The sequence below is a fragment of the Cricetulus griseus genome, chromosome 5 (genome assembly GCF_003668045.3).
Source record: "Cricetulus griseus strain 17A/GY chromosome 5, alternate assembly CriGri-PICRH-1.0, whole genome shotgun sequence".
NCBI lineage: Eukaryota > Metazoa > Chordata > Mammalia > Rodentia > Cricetidae > Cricetulus > Cricetulus griseus.
The window spans coordinates 5194065-5215498 of record NC_048598.1 but is presented as its reverse complement, the minus strand read 5'-3'; the positions used below and the strand labels follow the sequence as shown (position 1 = coordinate 5215498).

At 48.9% G+C, this 21434-nt stretch overlaps 1 protein-coding gene across 3 annotated transcripts in view; it reads left to right on the top strand.

Moving 5' to 3' along the window:
* Positions 1 to 21434, top strand: part of Ptpn14 (protein tyrosine phosphatase non-receptor type 14) — a 131155-nt gene that overhangs the window by 41400 nt on the left and 68321 nt on the right. For 2 of the 3 annotated variants that reach the window (XM_027418713.2, XM_035445561.1), the window contains exons 2-3: positions 7995 to 8297; positions 19503 to 19672. In XM_027418713.2, the coding sequence (XP_027274514.1) occupies positions 8124 to 8297; positions 19503 to 19672 (344 nt within the window). In that variant the 5' untranslated portion in view covers positions 7995 to 8123. Of the gene's footprint in view, positions 1 to 7994; positions 8298 to 19502; positions 19673 to 21434 lie in introns of those variants that run through there. The other variant, XM_027418714.2, reaches the window with a different exon arrangement.

Sequence of the window (21434 nt, the reverse complement as noted above, 5' to 3'; positions counted from 1 at the left end):
GCAGCTCTCCCTGGGAGCACGGCAGCAGTGTGCGGAAGCCAAGCCATGTCCCCACCAGCTGTGTCAGTTTGTCTGTTCTCACACCCAGGTCAGGGTTGCATAGTTGTGTGAGGTGTGCTTGGGAGGCTAAGAGGGTGGAATGCTGGAGAGATTCCAGAGGCTGTTGGTAAACACAGCACTTAGCTTCTCTCAGTGACTCAGAGCTCAGATTTAAGTGGGGAAAGTAAGCACGTGTCACAGTATGGGAAAGAAAAGGAAACTGCTCATGTGTAAGGCTTGGGTCTTAATTCCGCCCCCCCCCCCCGCAAGACTCTGCATGGAATTCAGCAACGTGTAATCAATTAAACTGTGTCTGGCTGGCACTGTGGAACCCTCTCTACTTATTGCCCTGTTTAAGGATTCATGTGATCAACCAAGTGTAGGATCAGAAAGCTGTTCTTGTTGTGTGCCCATCCTGCTTGCTTGCCATGTGTGGCAACTCAGCCTTCTTCTTCCCAGAGTTCTCTCTCTGCCTGGAAGTCCTGCCTATCTCTCCTGCCTAGCTATTGGCTGTTCATCTTTTTATTACACCAGTCACAGCAATGTATCTTCACAGTGAACAAACATCCCATTACAGTGTGTGTGTGTGTGTGTGTGTGTGTGTGTGTGTGTGTGTGTGTGTGTGTGTGTGTTGGGGGGGGTTGGACAGGGAGAGCCCAGGACACTTTCCACATGAAAGAAAATACTTTCTGCTCGAGGATGATGAGGTTTTAAAGTGCCTGTTTGCAGACAACAGAACTGTTTTGTTGTTTGTTGTTTTTGTTGCACAAACCAGAATACTGTGAATGGAACCAAGAGGGTGCATGCCTAGCCAACTCAATGGGAATGCCTTTGTATGTGAGCACACCAAAGTGGAGAGAGGAGGTTACTGACATTCGTGCCATTCCTCTCAGGCCTGGGGGCTGAGCAAACCTTGGCTCCTTGGGAACTCCTCTGTAGCTCAGGCCAACCAGCAAGCAGCCTCTTAACACCAGCACCTGTTAAGAACTGTCCTTTGCTTTTCATCCTCCCCTCCCCTCTCCTCCCTCATCTCCCCTGCCTTCTCTCTCTTCCTGGATTCTCTGAGATAAGATCTAATGATTAGGCTATGAACTCACTGTGTACACCAGGCTGGCCCCCAGTTCTGTGACCCTTCCGTCTCAACCTCCGGAGTGTTGTGGTCACAGGCTTGCAGGCTCACTGTGGTTTCTCCACGGACACAATGACCCTCTCCTCTTGTTTGTGGTACGCATTCCCTGTTTTGTCAGAGCTGCCTTTTCTGGAAGGCACTGAGGAATGGAAAAGGTTAGCAGCGTGTTCTGCTGAGTTACTGTTTGTCTTGGAAGAAATCCAACCTAGCCCTGTTACTTTTACTGTTATTATTAAGTAAAAATTTGTCATGATGCTGTCCTGAGCAGGCCTCTGCGGCCCACAGAAGGGTGCTGGATAGCCTGAGAGCATAGCTAATGTTTTTAAGTGGTTTTTTCATTTTTATTTTTAAAAAGATGTATTTTGCTTTAGTTTTGGTGTTAGGGGTTGTTAGTTTTTCAAGACAGGGTCTCACTATGTAGCCCTGGGTGGCCTAAAAGTTGCTGTGCACACCATGCTGACCTCAAACTTAGAGAGATCCTCCTGCCTCTGCCTCCTGAATGTTGATCAAAGCCCCATCTTATTCTATTTAATAATATGTACGTGTATGGGTTTGTGCGTCTGAGTACATTGTGCCTATGGAGGGCAGAGGAAGGCATCAGAGCCCCTGGAGCTGGATTTATGAGCAGTTCACTGCCCAGTGTAGGTGCTGAGAACTGAACTCTGGTCCTTTGCAAGAGCAGTGTGTGCTCTTTGCTGCTAAGCCAACTCTTCAACAACCATGAAAGGCCCCTTTCTAAAGGATTTTAATTTTTAGAGTCGTTTTCGGTTCACAGCAAAACTGAGCAGAAAGTGCGGGTGTCTGCTACTTAAGTGCTCAGTGTCCCAGGGCCCGGTGACATCCCCCACCAGACTGGCGCATTTTTTAAGAATGGGTCAGCTTGTTGACAGGTCATTATTCCCTGGAACCCATGGTTTACCTGGGAGTTCACTGTAATTTGTGTGCATGTGTGTGTATCTGCACAGGTGTGATATGTGTGTTTGTAACTCATGGTTTACCTTGGAGGGTTTTTGTTTGTTTGTTTGTTTTTGTTTTTCAAGACAGGGTTTCTCTGTGGCTTTGGAGCCTGTCCTGGAACTCGCTCTGTAGACCAGGCTGGTCTCAAATTCACAGAGATCTCCTGCTTCTGCCTCCTGAGTGCTGGGATTAAAGATGGGCACCACCAATGCCTGGCTCCCTTGGCGTTCCCTGTAATTTTTGTGCATGTTTGTGTGTGTGTACAGGTATGATGTGTGTTCCTGTATACTAGCGAAGGCTTGCACATGCCACACACTAGTGTGAAGAGCACAGCCTCGGCTGTTGACTCTCCCCTTTTACTTGGTTTGGGGACAAGGTCTCTTTGTTGTTTACCACAGCATATGCCAGCTGCCGGACTGCACATGCTGGGTTAGCTGCCTGAGAGCATCTGGGCACATGCATCCCTGTCCCATGTCCCATCTCAGTGAGGGCACCAAGGCGGCCGATGTGCACTTCTGTGCCCGGCTTTACCTGGGTTCTGGTGAGTTGAACTCACGTCCTCATGCCTGCATGGCAGACATTTTACCCATCCAGCTTACTTCCCCCAACGCCACTGCATTTTTAATTAATTAATTAATTAATTAAAAAGTTACATTTAACGAGATAAAAATAAGATAGTACCTGTTTTTTGTTTGTTTGTTTGTTTTAAAACAACTTTAAATTAGAATGAGGACTCTGACCTGGCCTTTCTTGCGAGCACACTTAAATGTTAGTGTGTGGGTTACATAAGGCCATTTTCATGCAGATGTCTGATGTTCTTTGAGCATCTTCCCACCCCACATCAACAGCCTCCTAAATTCCCCTGGGAGCCATTTAGCAGCTGCTCCCACACATCCTGTGAGTGCGTGAGTGCATGGTTTTATGTGTCTGCATGAAATCCAGCACCGTGATCATCTCCTGCTGTATTCATTTCCCCACAGACAGTGTTACTCCTCTCCTCATAGCTGAAAAGAAGCCGTGGAGAAGGTAAATTGCATGGCATCAGCCGTTTCTGATGCTGGACACCTGGTTAGCACCACGTTCATCTGCAGTGAATAGCACTGAGGTAAACACTGGTGTGCGCTTGTCTGTGGTGTCCTCAAGGCAAATGCCCAGGAGTGACACATGTGGCTGAGTCGTGTGTAAGATCAGTCTGTTGTTAGTTTCTCAAAGACACCTCCATAGGGCTTAAACTAGTGTCCGTTCCCATTACCAGTGTGTAAGTGTCCCTTGTGTTACTTCACCAGCATGACACACACACACACACACACACACACACACACACATAAATACGCACACGATACCCTTTCTTGTGTGGTCCTCAGGGTTGTACAACAAGCATTCTTACACAGTGAGCCATCTCTCTAGCTCATTACCTGGTTTCCTTTTTTTCCTGAGACAGGGTTTCTCTGTGTAGCTTTGGAGCCTATCCTGGCACTCGCTCTGGAGACCAGGCTGGCCTTGAACTCACAGAGATCCACCTGCCTCTGCCTCCGGAGTGCTGGGATTAAAGGCGTGCACCACCACTGTCTGACATTACTTGGTTTTCTAACAAAGCCATTTTGAGTATGGTGAGATGGAACCTCAGTGTACATGTACTATGTCTTTCCCCCTTCCTTCCTTCCTTCCTTCCTTCCTTCCTTCCTTCCTTCCTTCCTTCCTCTCTCTCTCTCTCTCTCTCTCCCTCTCCCTCTCCCTCTCCCTCTCCCTCTTTCTCCCCTCCCTTCCTCCCCTCCCTCCCTAATTGAAAGAGGCATAAACACAGGTCCTTTCCATGTGGCTTTTAGTTCTGGGCTTTTTGTTCTTTATGTGACAGGGCAACTGTGATGAGCCCCAGAGAACCACTTGGGGAAGCCTGGCCAAGGGACCTGGAACCAGACTTAGACCAGAAGGGAGGTGATAGAAGTTGGTCTGCTGTGAAGGACAAACCGTGCTGGGTGGCGCTATGTGGCACTTGTGTGATAGTTAATGGCAGAGCTTGGTGCGTGAGAGATGGTTTCCTCAAGAGTGAAGAGTTGAGACTCATTCACTGGCCGTGAAGTGGTAGCACTGAGCAGAGTTCAAGCTCTCTCACTGTGTCGTTACAGTGTAGGGTCTCCTGGGATCTTCTGGGTGTCATACCTGCTTTTGGTCAGGATTGCCCAAAGTTCCTTCTAGAAGCACAGCTCTGTGGCCTTCACTGCCGGTAGTGGAGGTTACGTATGGGCTTTTCACTGAGGCGAGTGATGTATGTGAAAGAGATAGGAAATGCATTTCTAGCTTTGGGTGCCGGGGTGTCAAACTGTGATATTTTTAACCCGGGTTAACTTGTTAAAATAAGCACCAATAGTGTTGCTTGCTGAGCTCCCTCTGACCAAGCCTTAACACCTTTAGAACACCGTCTATGTGGGGAGGCACCTCCCCTTTAACTTTCTGTCATGAAAGTATTTAAGTGCCTGGAGAAGCAGGAGCAGTGTGACAAAATCTGTATGCTACCCCTTGTATTCAACAGCTGTCAGTTGAGTGTGTGTGTATGGTGTGTGTGTGTGTGTGTGTGTGTGTGTGTGTGTGTGTGTGTGTGTGTGTGTGTGTGTGTGTACAGTACACACATATATACATACCAGTTAAAATTTACAGTTAAAAATTACATCATGACATCTAAACTACTTTTCTCTTATTTTTATTTTGTTTGTATGGGTGCTGTGTGTCTTCAAGTATGTCTGCGCATCATGTGACTGCAGTGCCCATACAGGCCAGCAGGGGGCGTCAGATTCCCTGGGACTGGAGTTACAGATGGTTGTGAGCTACCCCTCTGGGTGCTGGGAATTGAACCTGGGTCTCCTGCAAGAACAGCCAGTGCTCTTAACTGCTGAGCCATCTCTCAGGCCTCCATCCTGACATCTTTACTACATACAATAGAGCTATTGGTATCTCCTAATATCTCTCTCCTACATGACTACAATTCCACCATCAGAAATCACAGAAAATTGGGGCTGCAGAGATGGCTCAGCAAAGAGCTTGCCTTGCAGATATGAGGAGTTGAGTTTGGTAGCCAGACCCATGTAAAAAGGTCCTCCAGACATTGTCCTCTGCCCTCCATAGTAAGTGTGCATCTGTGCACACTCACACATGTGCCACACACAATAAAAACCAAGAAATTAACAGTGATGTAATTTGTCTCCCTTTCCCCTTTCTCTCTTTCCTTCTTTTTTAAAGTTTGCCTAGTTGCCTCCTAGTCCCCCCCCCCACAACTGGATTTAACCAAAAGCAACACATCACCTTTTATTGTTTCCCAGTTTCTCTACTTTCTGCCTGGGAAGCAGCTTGTGTGCCTTCCACCTCCCATTTGATACTCTTCTTAGTTGTTGACTTGTTAAAGGTCCAGACCAGACCAAGTTTCTTGCTTTTTTTTTTTTTTTTTTTTTTTTTGTTGAGATTATCTTGCAAATCAAAGATTCAGGAATCTTTTTTTTTTTTTTTAAGTGAAATAGATATTTTCTAGGTCCATGATGCCAGGTTGTTCACCACCTCTGACAATGGCACTTCTGAAGACTGTTTTGGAGGCCATCAACAAAGGCAGCTGAAAAGTGGTGTAGAAAGATGCAGAGCTGAGTCCCCCACATCACCAAATGGCCTCAGACAGTAACTGCTGAACCAACAGTCTTCTCTGTGTGTGCACTCTGGTCGTTTTTTAAGAACAGCAGTTAGGCGCACACTTGCCTGGGGAGCTGGTGGCTGTTTCGCCATCTGTGCATTGTGTCATGCTGTAGAATATGTGGAGAGATTGTTTTTTACTAGGATAGCCGGGTACCAAGCCAGCCACATTCTTTCATAGGTGTTTAAGGGAGACACACCCAAATGTAAAGTGCCTGGCCCAGGAAGAGAAATGCCCTGGTGTCGGCAGAGCAAACATTCCCATCTGTTTAAGGCTTTCTTAACAGAGGCATTGAATCTTAGCCTGCCTGGCCTGTGCTTCAGTGAGTCGAGGGGAATTCGCCAGTAAACATTTGAGGATATTTTGGATTCCCCTCTTGTCTCCCCCCTTTGGGTGGGTCCCTCCATATTCTCTGTTCCCTATCAGGAGATCAGACCTGGTGTGGCTTGGAAGTAAACATGTTACTCTGCCAACATAAAGTGGTTTAGAAATGTTAATCTATTTTACCAAGCCAGCATTTCTGGCCATACATATTTTAAGCTACCATAAAACATGTACCTGCCACACTCAGGAATGTGCCGAGGGCAAGTATCAAAGCCTGCCGAGGGAGGCTGGGAGTGTGTTTTGCTGTGTTGTAGGGCTATACCCTGACAACCTTCAGGAGGCCTGGGGTTCTGTCAGGGAGCGGCTTATAAATATCGAAGACAGCTCATTTATCCATCAACCGATTCCTGCAGGTCCCAATGGTACCTATATGTCCATTCAGGAACAGTGCCCTGTCAGGGGCTTAAGCCTGTTGGCACCTGCCTGAGTTAGCTGTTGGTCCGGCCAGCCATAGCCCTCTGAGCCTAGCAGGAGAGGCAGCTGGATGGAAAAGCTCTTTGCTTGTTGCTGGCTCCGCTGAGAGATAAGTTTCCTGGGCCTCCTGACCAAAGCGTCGAGTCACTCACTGGTTTGTGTTTGATGCTTGTGTTCTCAGTGTTTGTCATGTTGTTATTTTCATTTGGTGGGACGCCAGCTGCCTGTCAGTCTTGTTACTAGTGGGTTTAGTGATCTGTAATTGGCGACAGGGCTTTTGCACCCAAGCCATCTATCTCTAAAGGATCAGAACCTTGTTTGGGTGGTTCCACACATCTGTCTTAAGTATTCGTTGAAGGAAAGGACACAGTAAGATTTTTAAGTATACTGAAGAATTTCTATATTTGGGAGAATAGGGATGGAGGTCACAGAGAGAGTAAACATTTGAGGATATTTTGGCTTCCCCTCTTGTCTCCCCCCTTTGGGTGGGTCCCTCCATATTCTCTGTTCCCTATCAGGAGATCAGACCTGGTGTGAGTATGGGCTTGGTAGGGGCAAAGCCCTGGGTTTAGTCCTCAGCGTCAAAACAAAGGTGGCAGCGAGAATTCTATATTGTAAATTGAAGAATAGGAATTGCCTATGTTAGATCTTGCTGTCACCATTTACATTATACATTCTCAGTAAATAGCTACTAAAGCATTAAAAAGTTTTTTTTAAAAGCTACAAAAACAGCGTCGTAGGGTAGGAGCAAGATGAGGTTTTAGTTCATTGGCACTGCAGTTACCATATTGTGTTTTTGCCTTACAGTCACTTTCTATTACATACATTTATTTATTGTAAATGTATTCATGGGCTCATGGATATGACAAGGCCCACATGTGGAGATCAGAGGACGGCTGGTGGGAGTCGGCTCTCTCCTCCCGGCATGTGGCCCTGGGGATTGAACCCAGTTTATCAAGCTTTGTGGTGGCCACCTTTCTCACTGAGCCACTTGCAAAAGCACAGTGAGGTTTATATCATGCAGTTCTTCATGAAGTTAAAACAAGAGGCTCTTCTGAGCCGTTCAAGCTCTCCTGGTTCCACTCCTCGTGCAGAGGGGCCCATGGTGGCCGGGTGACTGGGAGTGCAGGGCACCCTGGAGTGGCTCTGTGCACCTTTGCCTTCCTTCCTGCTAAGCGTCTCTGCTTCCCAGGTCTTCTTGGGCTTCACTTGGTGAGAGAGGTTGAGTGAGATGCATGGCCTCCAACAAGGCTCATGGGAGCCGCTGAGCTCCAAGGTGCTCAAGTCTGATTCTTCACCCGCCTGGGTGCTGGTATGCACGCGTGTGGTGTGGTGTGCGCCGCTGACAGCTTCCCTTCAGTCCAGTGTGTGATCAGATTGTCTCTCTTTCCTCCACAGCCATCCTGCAGAGGGCCTGGTGGGCATGGACACCTCTTCCCTACCTTAGTGTGACCGTTCCAACACAAAACTGCTAAGGCCCTCTAAGGGGCGCCGGTGCCGGGAGAGGCGTCCCCGGGCCGCAGAGCCATGCCTTTCGGCCTGAAGCTTCGCAGGACTCGGCGCTACAATGTCCTGAGTAAGAATTGCTTTGTTACCCGGATCCGCCTTCTGGACAGCAATGTCATCGAGTGCACCCTGTCAGTGGAAAGCACAGGGCAGGAGTGCCTCGAGGCGGTGGCCCAGAGGCTGGAGCTGAGGGAGGTGAGTGGAGCACGTGTCCCTGTGTGTGTTGGGGACGGGGGGGGGGGGGACGGTGGAAAGGGGGGGGCTTGGAAGAACCAGCTATCTGCTAACATGTCGGCACCTGCCGTGTCTTTAGCCTAGGTGTGTGTTTAGAAGAACCTGCTATTCTTAGTGTGGGTGTGACCTGACCAAGCTCCGGTGGCTCAGGGCACCACTGCTGATGCCAGAGGGAAGGGCCTACAGTTTGGGTGGGGAAGGGGGTTTCCTTTCGTTTCCCTTGTGAGATTTTTAGGGGGAGGTAAGAATGAGAGACTCGCCCACCAAAGTCACTTTTACCCCCTTGAAAACAGTTGAGTGGGCAGTTGGCATTCAGGTTTTATGGCTGCGTCACAAGGAGAAGCCAGCCACCCACGTTCCGGATGGCTGCAGCTGACTTTTGTTTGTTTCTCTCTCTCCCCCTTCCCTCAAAGAAAAGGAGCAAAATAGCATTTAAAGTGAGAGTGACCCAGAAACATCGAGAAAGCACTTTTTAATAATTAAAAAAAGATAAAACTGTACGTGTGTGTGTGTGTGTGTGTGTGTGTCTGTCTGTCTGTCTCTGTGTATGTGTGTGTGTCTATCTGTGTGTGTGTCTGTGTCTGTATGTGTGTCTGTGTGTGTCTCTCTGTATGTCTGTGTGTCTGTGTGTGTATATGTGTGTCTCTGTGTCTGTGTGTGTGTGTGTGTCTGTATCTGTGTGTGTATGTCTGTCTCTGTGTCTATGTGTCTGTGTGTGTGTCTGTGTGTGTATGTGTGTGTCTCTGTGTGTGTGTGTGTCTGTATCTGTGTGTGTATGTCTTGTCTCTGTGTGTGTGTCTGTATGTGTGTGTGTTTGTGTGTGTGTCTGTGTGTTTGTGTGTCTGTGTGTGTGTGTGTGTGTGTCTGTGTCTCTGTGTATGTGTGTGTGTGTCTGTATGTGTGTGTCTGTGTCTGTGTGTCTCTCTCTCTGTGTGTCTGTATCTGTGTGTGTATGTCTGTCTCTGTGTGTGTGTGTGGTGTGTGTGTCTCTCTGTGTGTGTGTGTGTGTGTGTGTGTCTGTGTGTGTGTGTGTGTCTGTATCTGTGTGTGTATGTCTGTCTCTGTGTGTGTGTGTCTCTGTGTGTGTCTGTGTGTCTGTGTGTGTCTGTGTGTCTGTGTGTGTCTGTGTGTCTGTGTGTGTGTGTGTGTGTCTGTGTGTGTGTGTGTCTGTATCTGTGTGTGTATGTCTGTCTCTGTGTGTCTGTGTGTCTGTGTGGGTGTCTGTGTGTCTGTGTGGGTGTCTGTGTGTTTGTGTGTGTGTCTGTGTGTTTGTGTGTGTGTGTGTCTGTGTGTGTTTGTGTGTGTGTATGTCTGTCTCTGTGTGTCTGTGTGTGTGTGTCTGTGTGTGTGTGTGTGTCTGTGTGTGTGTGTCTGTGTGTGTGTCTCTGTGTGTGTGTGTGTGTGTGTCTCTGTGTGTGTGTGTCTCTGTGTGTGTGTGTCTCTGTGTGTGTGTGTCTGTGTGTCTGTGTGTGTCTGTCTGTGTGTGTGTGTGTTTGTGTGTCTGTCTGTGTGTGTCTGTGTGTCTCTGTGTGTGTGTGTCTGTGTGTGTGTGTGTGTGTGTGTGTGTGTGTGTGTGTGTGTGTGCAGGCTAGAGGACAGCCTTGGGTAAAATTCCCAGGAGTGCTGTCCCATCCTTTGACAGAGTCACTAAACCTGGAGCTCACTGGATTGTCTAGTCTACAAGAGGTCCTCCCGTCTCTGCTCCACACCCTCAATCCTTGGGACTCCAAGCATGCCATATCTGTGATGTTTATGTGGGTTCTGGGGATTGAACTCCTACCCCTCTGCTTGTTGTTAAGTGCTTCACTGCCAGACCTGTCTTCTCATCCCCAGGGAGGGCTGTTAAAACTGGCATTTGTTCCTTTGGGCTCTATGGATGCCATTCTTTTTGGTGTGTGCTCTGGTTTTTGGAGACAGGCTCTCACTTTGTGACCCAGGCAGGCCTCTGACTGGTCATCCTTTTGCCCCAGACTCCCAGCTAGGATCACAGCCATGCTCCACCACACTGCAGGTCCCCATTGGAAGGGACTTGGTGCAGCAGGGTTCCAGCCTTTCTCCTTGCAGCTTCTTCCCCAGGGTGACTGTGGTTCTCTGGGGGGCTTTTGTTCCTGAACACTCCTGTTCCTTGCTGTCCTTCATGTTTGGATTGTGGCTCCAGCATTGGGGTGAGCTGTCTGTCCAGGTTCATTTTCAAGTGTAGCCAGAGACTGTCCTCAGCAGCAGATGAGTAGAGCTGGGTTGCTGACATGAGAACTCACTGGGAAAGGTCCTGGCCATGCCAGTGGCAGCTAGCTAGCTGTCCTTTGTTTAGTGGTGGTGTTTTGCAGTATACATACTTAAACATATCTAAATTCCTAATAAATTATGTAGCACTGGAAAAGTAGTCAGGTATTTTGCTTTTTGAGTACTCCTAGTCCTAGTATTAGGTCATTCATATGCATGAACTCATTATAATATATGTAAATCGCTGTAAGAGCAGGTAGGGTTTGTTGTGTTGGCATTGGCTCAGGTTATAATTCCGAAGTTTACTTGCAGAGTGACTGTGGAGAAATTACCGAACCCTTCTGGCCTCTGTTTCCTGACCTGTAAATTGTGAATAGTGACGCTTACTTTGTGGTCCTCTTGTCAGTCTTAAAAGCCATTCAGTCTGGAAATATGGAGTGCTTCCTCCAGTAATCCATAGTTGTTCACACTTAAATCTCTTTAAAAATGATTAAATAAAACTTGAGTGACTTCCTTAGCACTTGATGGCCACTTGGGAACATTAGGAGGGTCCAGCACTTAGGTGACAGGTGAAGACTGAATGCCACCTGCAGAGTAAGGCCAGGATGGTGCCTGTTGTTAGTCACTCGGTGTATAGACTGGTGTATGACAGTGGTCAAAGCCTGCCTGAAAGGAGACTAGGGTGGCTCAGTGGGCTGAGCTGCTGGAGGATGAAGGCATGAGGTCTCTAGCACACACATCAAAGGCTGAGTGTGACAGTGTGGGCCAGGAAGCCAGAACCGGGGCTCAGAGATGGATGGGTGTGTCCCCAGGGCTCTGGCCAGCTGCTGGAGAACCGAGCTCCAGATTCAGTGAGACCCTTTCTAAAAGTAAAGCTCTTGGACACGTTGGGATGTGTCAGCCTCTGGCCTCCACACACTGCTTGGGTGAGCACACACACACACACACACACACACACACACACACACACACACTCACACACACACTCACTCACACACACACACACACTCACTCACACTCACACACACTCACACACACATGCACACACAGAGTCCTGCTGCATTAGGCATCCAGGTAAAAAAGATGAAGGGGCCATCCTTAAGCACAGGGAGCTGGATTTGGATTTTCAGGGAGGAGGAAGTAAGGGCAGCTCCCCCTGTTGGGGTGGTGGTGGTGAGGGAGTGGGTGAGGGTGGGGAGATGGGGGTAGGGTGTGTGTGTGTGTGTGTGTGTGTGTGTGTGTGTGTGTGTGTGTGCGCATGTGTGTGTATGTGTGTTGCAGAGGCATCTCTCCCATCTACCAGCAAAACTCTGGGGAGCAGTGAGAGCTGAGGGGTGTTGGGACATGCGTGCAGTACTGCTTCCTTTCTGCCAGCTCTGGCTTCCTCTGAGAGGTCAAAGGGCAACCCTAGTCAGCTAGGATAAAGGGAGCAGCTCAGAAGCTCCTGTCAAGGGTGCATTGTTGTGTGATTGACAGCTCATAGCTAAGGTGCGGTCCAGCCTTCCTGCTGCCTTTGTCCTGACTGAGTTTGTCACCTCTGAGCAAATCACTTTCTCTTTGGGTCTTCCACTTTCATCCTGTGACAGATAACATTGGAGCCATGACCCTTCCTAGTCCATCCCAGCTCCTCCCCAACTAAAGGAGAAAAAACAGGCTCCGCACATGCCTCCAACAAGAATGTCCTGCACCCAAAATTGGAAGTAGGAGGGGCCAAACACAGGATTGCTCCCCCCACCATTGGCCTTGTATTTTGTGGGTACCAATTACCCAGTTTAGCCTCTTTTTCTCTTTATAAATGAGTGTTTTATTCGAAGCTATCAGCTGTAGCCATTCATCTTCCATGGTCGGCTGTCTTCATATGTAAAGATTTTCAGACATGGGGACTCAGTGTGCATTTCCCATCAAAGAAAGGTGAGCTCACATTACAGAGAGGGGTGTGGCCTGATTGAAGTTAATCTCCCAGCGCTTGGTAACAATTGTGACTGTCTGATGTAGGGACTGTTTGATTGGCAGGAAAACTTCATTCCTGTACCTGTGGAATCTGCCTCAGTTCTGCACCCGGCTTAACCACAGTTGGGGTTTAAAACAATCAGCCCAGGGGCCGATGAGATGTGTCGCTTTGCTGTTTCTGTTGCTGCGGTAAAGCATTGAGGGAAAGCATCTTGGGCAGGAGAGGGTGTGTTCTAACACTTTACAGTCCACTTTACAGTCTGTTAGGAGCTCAAGCAGAAGCCTGAAGGCTGGAGCTGAAGCAGAGGCCACGGAGGGGTGCTGCTTACTGGCTTGCTCTCCTTGGCTTGTTCAGCTTACAATAAGCTGAACATCCTGCTTTCTTACACAGCTTAGAGCCACCTGCCCAGGAATGGCACTGCCCATAGTGAGTTAGTCATTAATTAAGAAAAATTACCCACAGATGCACCCAGAGGCCAATCTGGTGTAAACAGCTCCTCAGTTAAGATCTCAGGTATGTCTAGGTTTGTGTCAAGTTGAAAAACAAAAAAACAAAACAAAACAAACAAACTAAAATTGATGGTTCCCTGGGTAAAGTTACTTGCCACTAAGTTTGACCAATGACCTGAGTTTGATCCCTGGAACCACATGGTAGATGGAGAGAACTGATGCTTACACATTGTCCTCTGGCCTTCACACATACACCATGGCACAAACACTGGCGGGCTCTCTCTCTCTCTCTCTCTCTCTCTCTCTCTCTCTCTCTCTCTCTCTCTCTCTCTCACACACACACACACACACACACACACACACACACACACACACACACACACAAATACAAGACGTTTTAAGTACCAATGCTGAGTAAGAGTGCCTAGAAGTAGGTTGTGGGGGGAAATTTGTGGATTTTGAATTTTGTGTTGATTTCTTGTCTTGTGGATATTATAATTGGAAATCTTAGCTAGCTAAGTGCCAGGCCTCTACTGTAGTGATAACTGTACTTTCCTTTCAGTAGGAACAGAGGTGGTTATTTCTCAGCCTTTTCTCCTAAGTCTTTTTCACTGGGTGTGTTCTGAGGGAGTCACGCTGCCTCAGGAGAATGCTTGCTTGGCCATAGTCATGCTTGGCTTCGTGGGCCACTGTTACAGCTGCAGCTTGTTCCCTGTGTTTTCATGAAGACACTGGCTGTAAGAATGAGAATGGGCCTCTTGTTAGTTGTCGATGTGTTCCCCAGACCTACCCAGTATGGAGACTGGGTGCATACAAGATGGCCTTACAGCTCTCCAGCCATGGAGGACAGTGACTTACTTTCCAGAGTCACTGGAACGTAGCATGAAGAGCTGCCCAGAGCCTGCTTTACGGCTGCGTCTGAGGTATTTCTCATGCCCGAGAGAAGCCTTCAGCACTTGTAGGCAACTCCTCTCTTTCTCTCAGGTGGGGCCATGCCAGCTCTGCTTCTTGATTGACAACTGAAATACCGGGTGAGGCGGGCAGCCTGCTGGAGCTTAACTCGAGATCTTCTAAACTTTTGCTTCTGGCTGATTGCCTCTTCAGAATGCCTGCATTAAGATCAGGACTCTAATCCCTCGTAATTGCCAGGACGGCATGTGTAACCCTCACAGATGGCATTAAAGCCATGCCATGGGTCACAAAACTGGAGCAACCGAACCCTCAACAATCTTCTGCCATGAATAGTTAGTGTGTGCAATTACATCATCTCACTATAAGCGAGTGGTTGAAGGCTGGGGATGGAGCTTAGGGGTAGGGTGCTTGTCTGCCGCTTGTCTGCCGTGTTCGAGGTCCGGATTTGATCCCCAGCTCCACAATAAAAAGGAATCATATCAGCAACACTCCAAACTATTCTTCAGAGCACTGTGGAGTTCACAGCAGAATGGGAAGGGACAGGATTCCCCAGAGATGAGGCTCTGTCTCCTGCTTTTCTTGCCACTGGACAGTGTCTGGAAGAGCAATTCAAGAAAGGACTTGCTTGGGCTCATGCTTGAAGGGATAGACTACATTATGGGGGGAAGGCATGTCAGCACGAGTGTGCCGGTCACATTGCTTCCACAGCCACCAAGAGAGCAGTCAGGAAGTGGGGCGGGCCAATAAAGCTTCAAGGCCCACCCCCAGTGACCCATTTCCTCTGTCCAGCTTCGCCGCTTGAATATTCCACTCCACAACCTTCTCCGAGACAGTGCCACCAGCTGGGGATCAGAAGTTCAAACACACAGGCTTGTTGTGGGGACAGTTCACGCTCAGGTCACAGCACTGGCTGTCCTGCTCTCTGCTGAAACGTCTTCATTACCTGGGATCATTCCACAGTCGTTACCATGAAGGCTGGCACTGTGGCAAACATGTCTGCCACTGCAAACACTTGCTGGCATTTCACTACATATAGACATTTATACTTCTTTTAAAATGCAAAATTCCAGATAAACCCAGGACATGCTCACATGAAAATATCCATCCTCCTGGGGCTCTCCCTGCACTGCTCAGCTGGTTGTTAGTTATTGACTCAGAGATACAGTTCCTCTTGCTGGGAACCGGTTTTTACTGCCTTCTTTCTTCGTCATTATAGAATTCAAGGCACCAGAGCTGCAGGCTTAAAACTAAAATACAGCATGGGATTTATGCCCAGAGGTCACCAGAGGGTCAGCCAGGTCTGCCTTACGACGTTTGGTGCCTTGGACAGAAAGCTGGCGCTCTGGGCCCCTCTCCGGGGAATGAGGTTCCTTTAAGAGTGGGAGAGGTGGTTTCTGTTTGCCAGCTTCAGCCGCACTTCACACAGCCATGTGGCAGTGTTCGCTGGGCTGAACTTGAGCTGGGTGTGCATAGCTGTGCTTGGTGGGAGAGACAGTTCCTTGAACCAGGCATGGGGCAGGCGGGTGGGCGGGGGTAGGGGGGTGGGGGAGGGTAGGGTGGGAGGTGTTGCTTGGTACACAGATAGTTGGATTGAGACGGTATGGCCAGATTATATTTCCTTTGGTGCGACTTGTAGAGATGTGGCCGGATAAACCCGTGCTGTACCGTAACCTGAATGAAAGCCGTGTAAGAAGCTGGGGCCGGGTCTGTCCATTCCAGCGTGGAGTCACAGCTAGAGGGATGAGAGAAGCAGGCGGGAATGGAGGAGGCTTTGTTGGGTGCAGCTTGTAAGACCAGTATGAAGCTGGACACCTCACGAATGGGCTTTCCTTCCTGAAAGATAACTGAGACCAACGTTTTCAGTTAGGGCAGCACGGAGGCGTGCCTCGGACACCTTCAAGGATAGTTTATTTTGAACTAGGAACACCCACGCCCCCAAACCTTTGTGAAAGATGTTTATTAACATATACACAAGGTGCCAGGCTTTTTGGTGACATTCTTAGGTATGTATGTGCTTCGTCCATATTTATCCGCCCTCCCTCCCTTCTCCTGTCCCCTCCACCCGTCCAGTGGAAATGCTGGGACTATGGAGTGGGTCACCACACCCAGCTTGTCCTGGTGGTGGCATCGAACCTAGGGCCTTGCCCATGGCAGACAGGCACTCGACCAACTGACCTACAGCCACAGCTCCCGTAGGTCTATGTGTAAGCATGTGTATATTTATGTGCTCGTCTTTACAAGCATACATACATACATATCCTAGGATGCGCACAAGAAAGAAAAAGTGACACTCATCTTTCTGGGTCTGGTTTGTCGTGCTTAATATGCTCTCCGAGTCCGTCTGTGTTCTGAAAAAAAACATTCTTTCTCAGTTAAACTATGGTGTGTGTGTGTGTGTGTGTGTGTGTAGAGAGAGAGAGAAAGAGAGAGAGAGAGAGAGAGAGAGAGAGAGAGAGAGAGAGAGAGAGAGAATATGAGTGACACCCAGACTGATTCTGTAACTCGGCTGTAGTGAAACGAACTATCACCCGCACGAATGAGCGGGCGCCTCTGTGGAGTGCCGCCTGGAGTCCCTTTGCGTGTATCCCTGGGTCATGTGGTAGCGCCTCGACGCTGATTTCCACAGAGGCTCCTCGAGCACAGCATCAGTGTGTCCGGCCCTCCCACCCTTGCCAGCATTCCCATTGTTTTCATGGGGGTCATTTCAACTGGGGTGTGGTGGAACCCCGTGGAGTTTTGATGTGCATTTTTGTGGCAGCAAGAGGGTATTGAATGTTTCCCTTGACTGCAGATTGCCTGAGCTTCGTGTGTTCATAGGCGCCTGCTCATCCCATTTGCCTCTTCACCATAGGGCCCCACTTCTCAGGTAGTTCTGTAACTGTTTCATAGGATAATTGCGTAGGGAATCACTGGGAACTGCTTTGTGCCCTTGGGAAAAGACTATTTCAACAAATGCGAACACTACAGTTCAGTTCCCATTAGGGGTTGTTTATTTTGTTATTTACAACTCTTTACTATTTACTGTGGCTCAAGATTCGTACTTTGAGTCCCAGAACTCATTGTTTAATCTCTCTCTCTCTCTCTCTCTCTCTCTCTCTCTCTCTCTCTCTGTGTGTGTGTGTGTGTGTGTGTGTGTGTGGTCTGTGGTGAGCGTGGACATGGGTGTGTGCATGCATATGTGGTTCAGAGTTTGGTATCATGGCTTTCCCTCAGTTGCCCCCTAGTTTATTTTTTGTTTTATTTTATTTTTATTTATTATTATTTAAAAGACCTCACTAACTTGGAGGCCCCCAGTTTGTCTAGGCTGGCTGGTTCCCCACTCACTAGTACTATAGATTTATGTGCCACTGTGTCAGGCTTTTATGTGGACACTAGGAATCCAAATTGAGGTCCTCAAGATGGCTCAGCAAGCACCTCCCCAGCTCCTCACCCCTGCCTGGCATTGTTTTCTAATCCTTTGGCTCATAGCTATACTGTCAGCTTTCTGTCACTGCATGTGATAGCCTGGCTGATGGGGGAAAAGGTTGACTTAGAGTAAGGTTGCAGGTTGTCATCCATTGGCCCTTTTCCCTTGTGCTTGTGACCAGCCTGTATGTCCTGCTGTAAGTACACAGAGGAGTAAAAGCAGACCTGTCACAGTCTGAAGGCAAGAGGAGACAAGAAGGGCTCAGGGTCCTGTGGTCCCTTCCAGGGCAGACCCCCTCCAGGCCATGGGAACCCCGGCACCAAGTCTTTAGCATGGGGGGGAGCGTTTCTAGGTTTAAACCATGGCTATATTGATGCTAAAAAGAGCCAGTGAAGAGAGTCATGTGACCTGTTGGTAACGTGCTTGGTATGGGCCAAAAATGTGGGTGGCAGGTATTAATTAGGTAATCAGTGCTCCCTGCAGCCTATGGATAAGAATTGCAGCCTCTTCATCTTAGAGACAAAGCTCTAGGAATCCAGGGGTTCCTTTGTATGTAGAGTCACAGAGAGAGAGAGAGAGAGAGAGAGAGAGAGAGAGAGAGAAGAGAGAGAGAGAGAGAGAGAGAGAGCAACAACTAGAAGTAGACGAGCTGTAGAGCCCTTCTGTGTGGTGACCTGTAGACCTCGACTGTGTCATCTCTTGTGTTGGAGACACAGATGGACTCGCAGAATCAGGAAACAGCTGGGCGAGAACGGACTCAGTCAGCTTTGTGTGAGTTGACAGAGACATGACCTGAGTCCTGGGCATTGCATCTTGTAGCTTGAGAAGGTACAGACCTAAGCCTGCCCTTTGGAGCACCACGGAGGGTGCAAGCATTTCACCCCTCTGAGAAAAATATCTCAGCCGACCTGTGGTGTTCAGGCTTTCACAGGTTAGGGCACACCTGGTGTGCCAGGCAAGCAGAACCAAGGTTTCACTGGGGATTTTGGTAGGGGTTGCTCTGTGGTAAGTGGAGGGGCGGCCAGCTGCGGTGAGGACAGAGAAAGAATGCCTTTGGAAATGAAGCTTGGTAATAAAAACATTCTTCCGAAGGCAGAGCTCCAGGTGCGCTGCAACCAGTTGGCCCCCGTAATCGAAACACAAAGGCGTCTTCAGAAGCAGCGATCTGTTTTTTTGCACTAATCCTGAAACCCCAGCACACGTTCATATAAAGACAGGATTGGGAGCGTGAACGTACCTGTTTCTCATCCGGCACATTGTTTTTAGCCAAGCTGGTCAAGGCTCCCAGTTTTAGGGTGGCAATCACACTTTCATCCATCAAATGCCACCGTAATCTGCCAGGAGCCCCCAGTGGTGTTGGGGGCAGCTGTGGAGAGGAGAGCCTTCCAGCCTCAAAGCTTGGTAGGGGGAGAAACTTATCGTAATTCATGTATAATGAAACGGTACAGGGCATGGCTTTCAAAGTACTCATTGAAGTACAGAAAGAGCAGGTGGCTTTGGGGTTAGGTCTGTTGGACTGGGGGAACTTTCTGTAGCGCCAGAGCTCCTAGCTGGCAGGGTTTGTCTTTATAGGTGAGTAAGAAGCCACTCTATGGGAGAGACAAGAATTACCCTGGCCTCGGCCAGCACTCTGTGCGCTGTGTGAGATCACACAGCGGGTCCACCTTCTGGACTCAGTAAGAAGTCAGCCCTGGGGCTAGGGAGACAACTCAAGGACCTGAGTCCAAACCCCAGCATTTGTCTGAAAAAGCCAGGTGTGCTGGGCACACTTGTAATCCCAGCCCTGGGGAGAGGTGGAGACAGGAGGCTACCGGGATTCACTAGCCAGCCAGCCTAGTCTAATCAATGAAGCCCAGGCCCCGGTGAGAGATCTTGTCTAAAAAGCCAAGGGGGCTGGGCTAGCGCCTGAGGCGGGGTTCCCCAGGGTGACCTCTGGTCTCTGTGCCCAGCTGCTCATCTACTCTTGTACATAAACTCAAAGCCAGCCCTGTCCCAGTCTACCCTAACCCTCCACTAACACAAGTTTATGGAGGCCCACATGCGCCATCAGCGGAAGTGTTTAGGTGCTCCTGGACGCTCCACGCAGGAGCAAGTATCAAGTGGATCCTTGTAGGTAGGCCCCAGGTCTCAGAGTTCGGATGACACAAGTGTGGAGGGCTTGTTTTCTGTGTGGTCTTGGGCTGCCGAGAGGAGCACAAACTGATGTGATTTTACCCTTTATCTAGACACACTACTTCGGCCTTTGGTTCCTCAGTAAGAGCCAGCAAGCGAGATGGGTGGAGCTTGAGAAGCCGCTGAAGAAACATCTGGACAAGCTCGCTAACGAGCCTCTGCTTTTCTTTGGAGTCATGTTCTATGTGCCCAATGTGTCATGGCTTCATCAGGAGGCCACAAGGTAGGTGTGTTCCCCCTCCGGTTTCCCGTAAGGGTGTGGGTAACTGAAAGGCTTCCTGTGAAGTGGCGGTGTGTGGTGCACAGGCTGTGAGGGCGGGGTACCTGGAGGTTGTCTGCCAGTTGCTGTGCACCTGCCGAGTTTTGGTTTGACCCGTGCAGCTAGTGCCAGACATTCCCTATAGCCAGAGCCAGACCAGTAGAATTTTGTGAATAATGGCAAAGAAGTATTTCTTAGGGATGTTAAGTTGAAAATGTATGCTAGAATTTAATAAAAACCAACCCCCTAATTCTGTTTTGTCTACCCCACCCACGTCCCCAAACACCAGTGGACTTTGCACTTGAGTACTGAGATGGTTCTCTAAAGATGGAAGTAAAGTTGAGAAAAATGTGGAGATGGCAAGAGTTTTCATTATGTGGTCTGACATACACAGTGCAGGAAGTCAGCAGCATGGTGGAGCCCCGGGGCCGGCCGCACTGTCCCATGTCCTTGTGGGAAGCACAAATGTCCATAAAGTTCAGATTCACCAGCAGAACAGCATTTTGTTGGCATTAGTATGGTGTGCACGGTGGCAAGAGGTGTTTGTGAAAGTGCCCTGGAGTCAGTCATCAGGTGGACATTTCTGGAGGGTGTCAGAAGCCCAGGAGAACTTTTTGTTTGCTCAGATTTGGGCATTGGGATCCCTGGAGAAGCTACACTAGTGACCTGCTTAGACGGAGAGGATGGTTGTTATCTTTCAACAGTGTGGGTTTCAGGATTGTAAATTTCTCAAAATGACAACACAGTTGAAATTTTTGTTTCCTCCTCCTCCTGTGGACATGGCTCAGTGGGTAAAGTGCCTGCTGCCCAAACACGGAGACCTCAGTTGGCACCCCCTGAACCTGTGTAAAATGTGGTTGTGGCAGTGTGGGCCTGTAACTCCAGAGCAGGGAGAAGGGTTGGCTAGAGACAGGTGCACCCAGGGTTCATCAGCCAGTTTTGAGGTAGAGAAATCGAAAGTGTGGCTTTTTGAGGTTATTCTGAGATTGTCCCATCTCACCCACTGGATCGGATCTCTTCATGATGGGGAAGCCTGACAAGAGATGAGGACACTGGAGAAAAAATGGAGTAGTCAGTTAAGGTGACAGCTGAGTGCATCTTAAGAGATATCCTCGGGGCCCACAAAAGCACAAGGACCAGGCTTTAGTTGGTAGCTGGAGAGGCCCTGGGGTTTGCTGGGCAGCCAGCCTAGTTGGATTAGTGAGCTCCAGGTCCTGTGAGAGATCCTGTCTGAGACACAAGGTGGAAAGTGATCGAGCAAAGATATCCAGCATCGACCTCTGGCCTCTACACACATGCACAGTATGTCAAAAGGAGAACACACAGAATTACAGAATCAAAGAGGAGAAAAAGAAATGACCCGGTGTGGTTCTAGACATGTGACTGCCGTGTCTGATAGTGACCGTGACTGACAACATTTAGGCTCCTCCTAGACAAATAGAGACTGAGTCACAAAACCATAGGAGTTAAAGAGATTAGGAAGCAGGGAGCTCTCAGCCTCATTCCCAACTGGAAGATGGTCCCGTGAGCCTTGAGACCGTTAGCTCCTCCTGCCAGGGCCACCATGTGTCTCTCTCCTTCCCTCCCATCTTGGCCAGGTTCCCCCAGCAGCGGCTCCAGACTGCCAGGCATCTCCCCCTTTTATATCTCCCTGAATTGAAGGGAAGACTTTTTGCAGTGTGTTTTCATAGCAGCAGATTTGTTGGAAACACATGGTTTCCATACT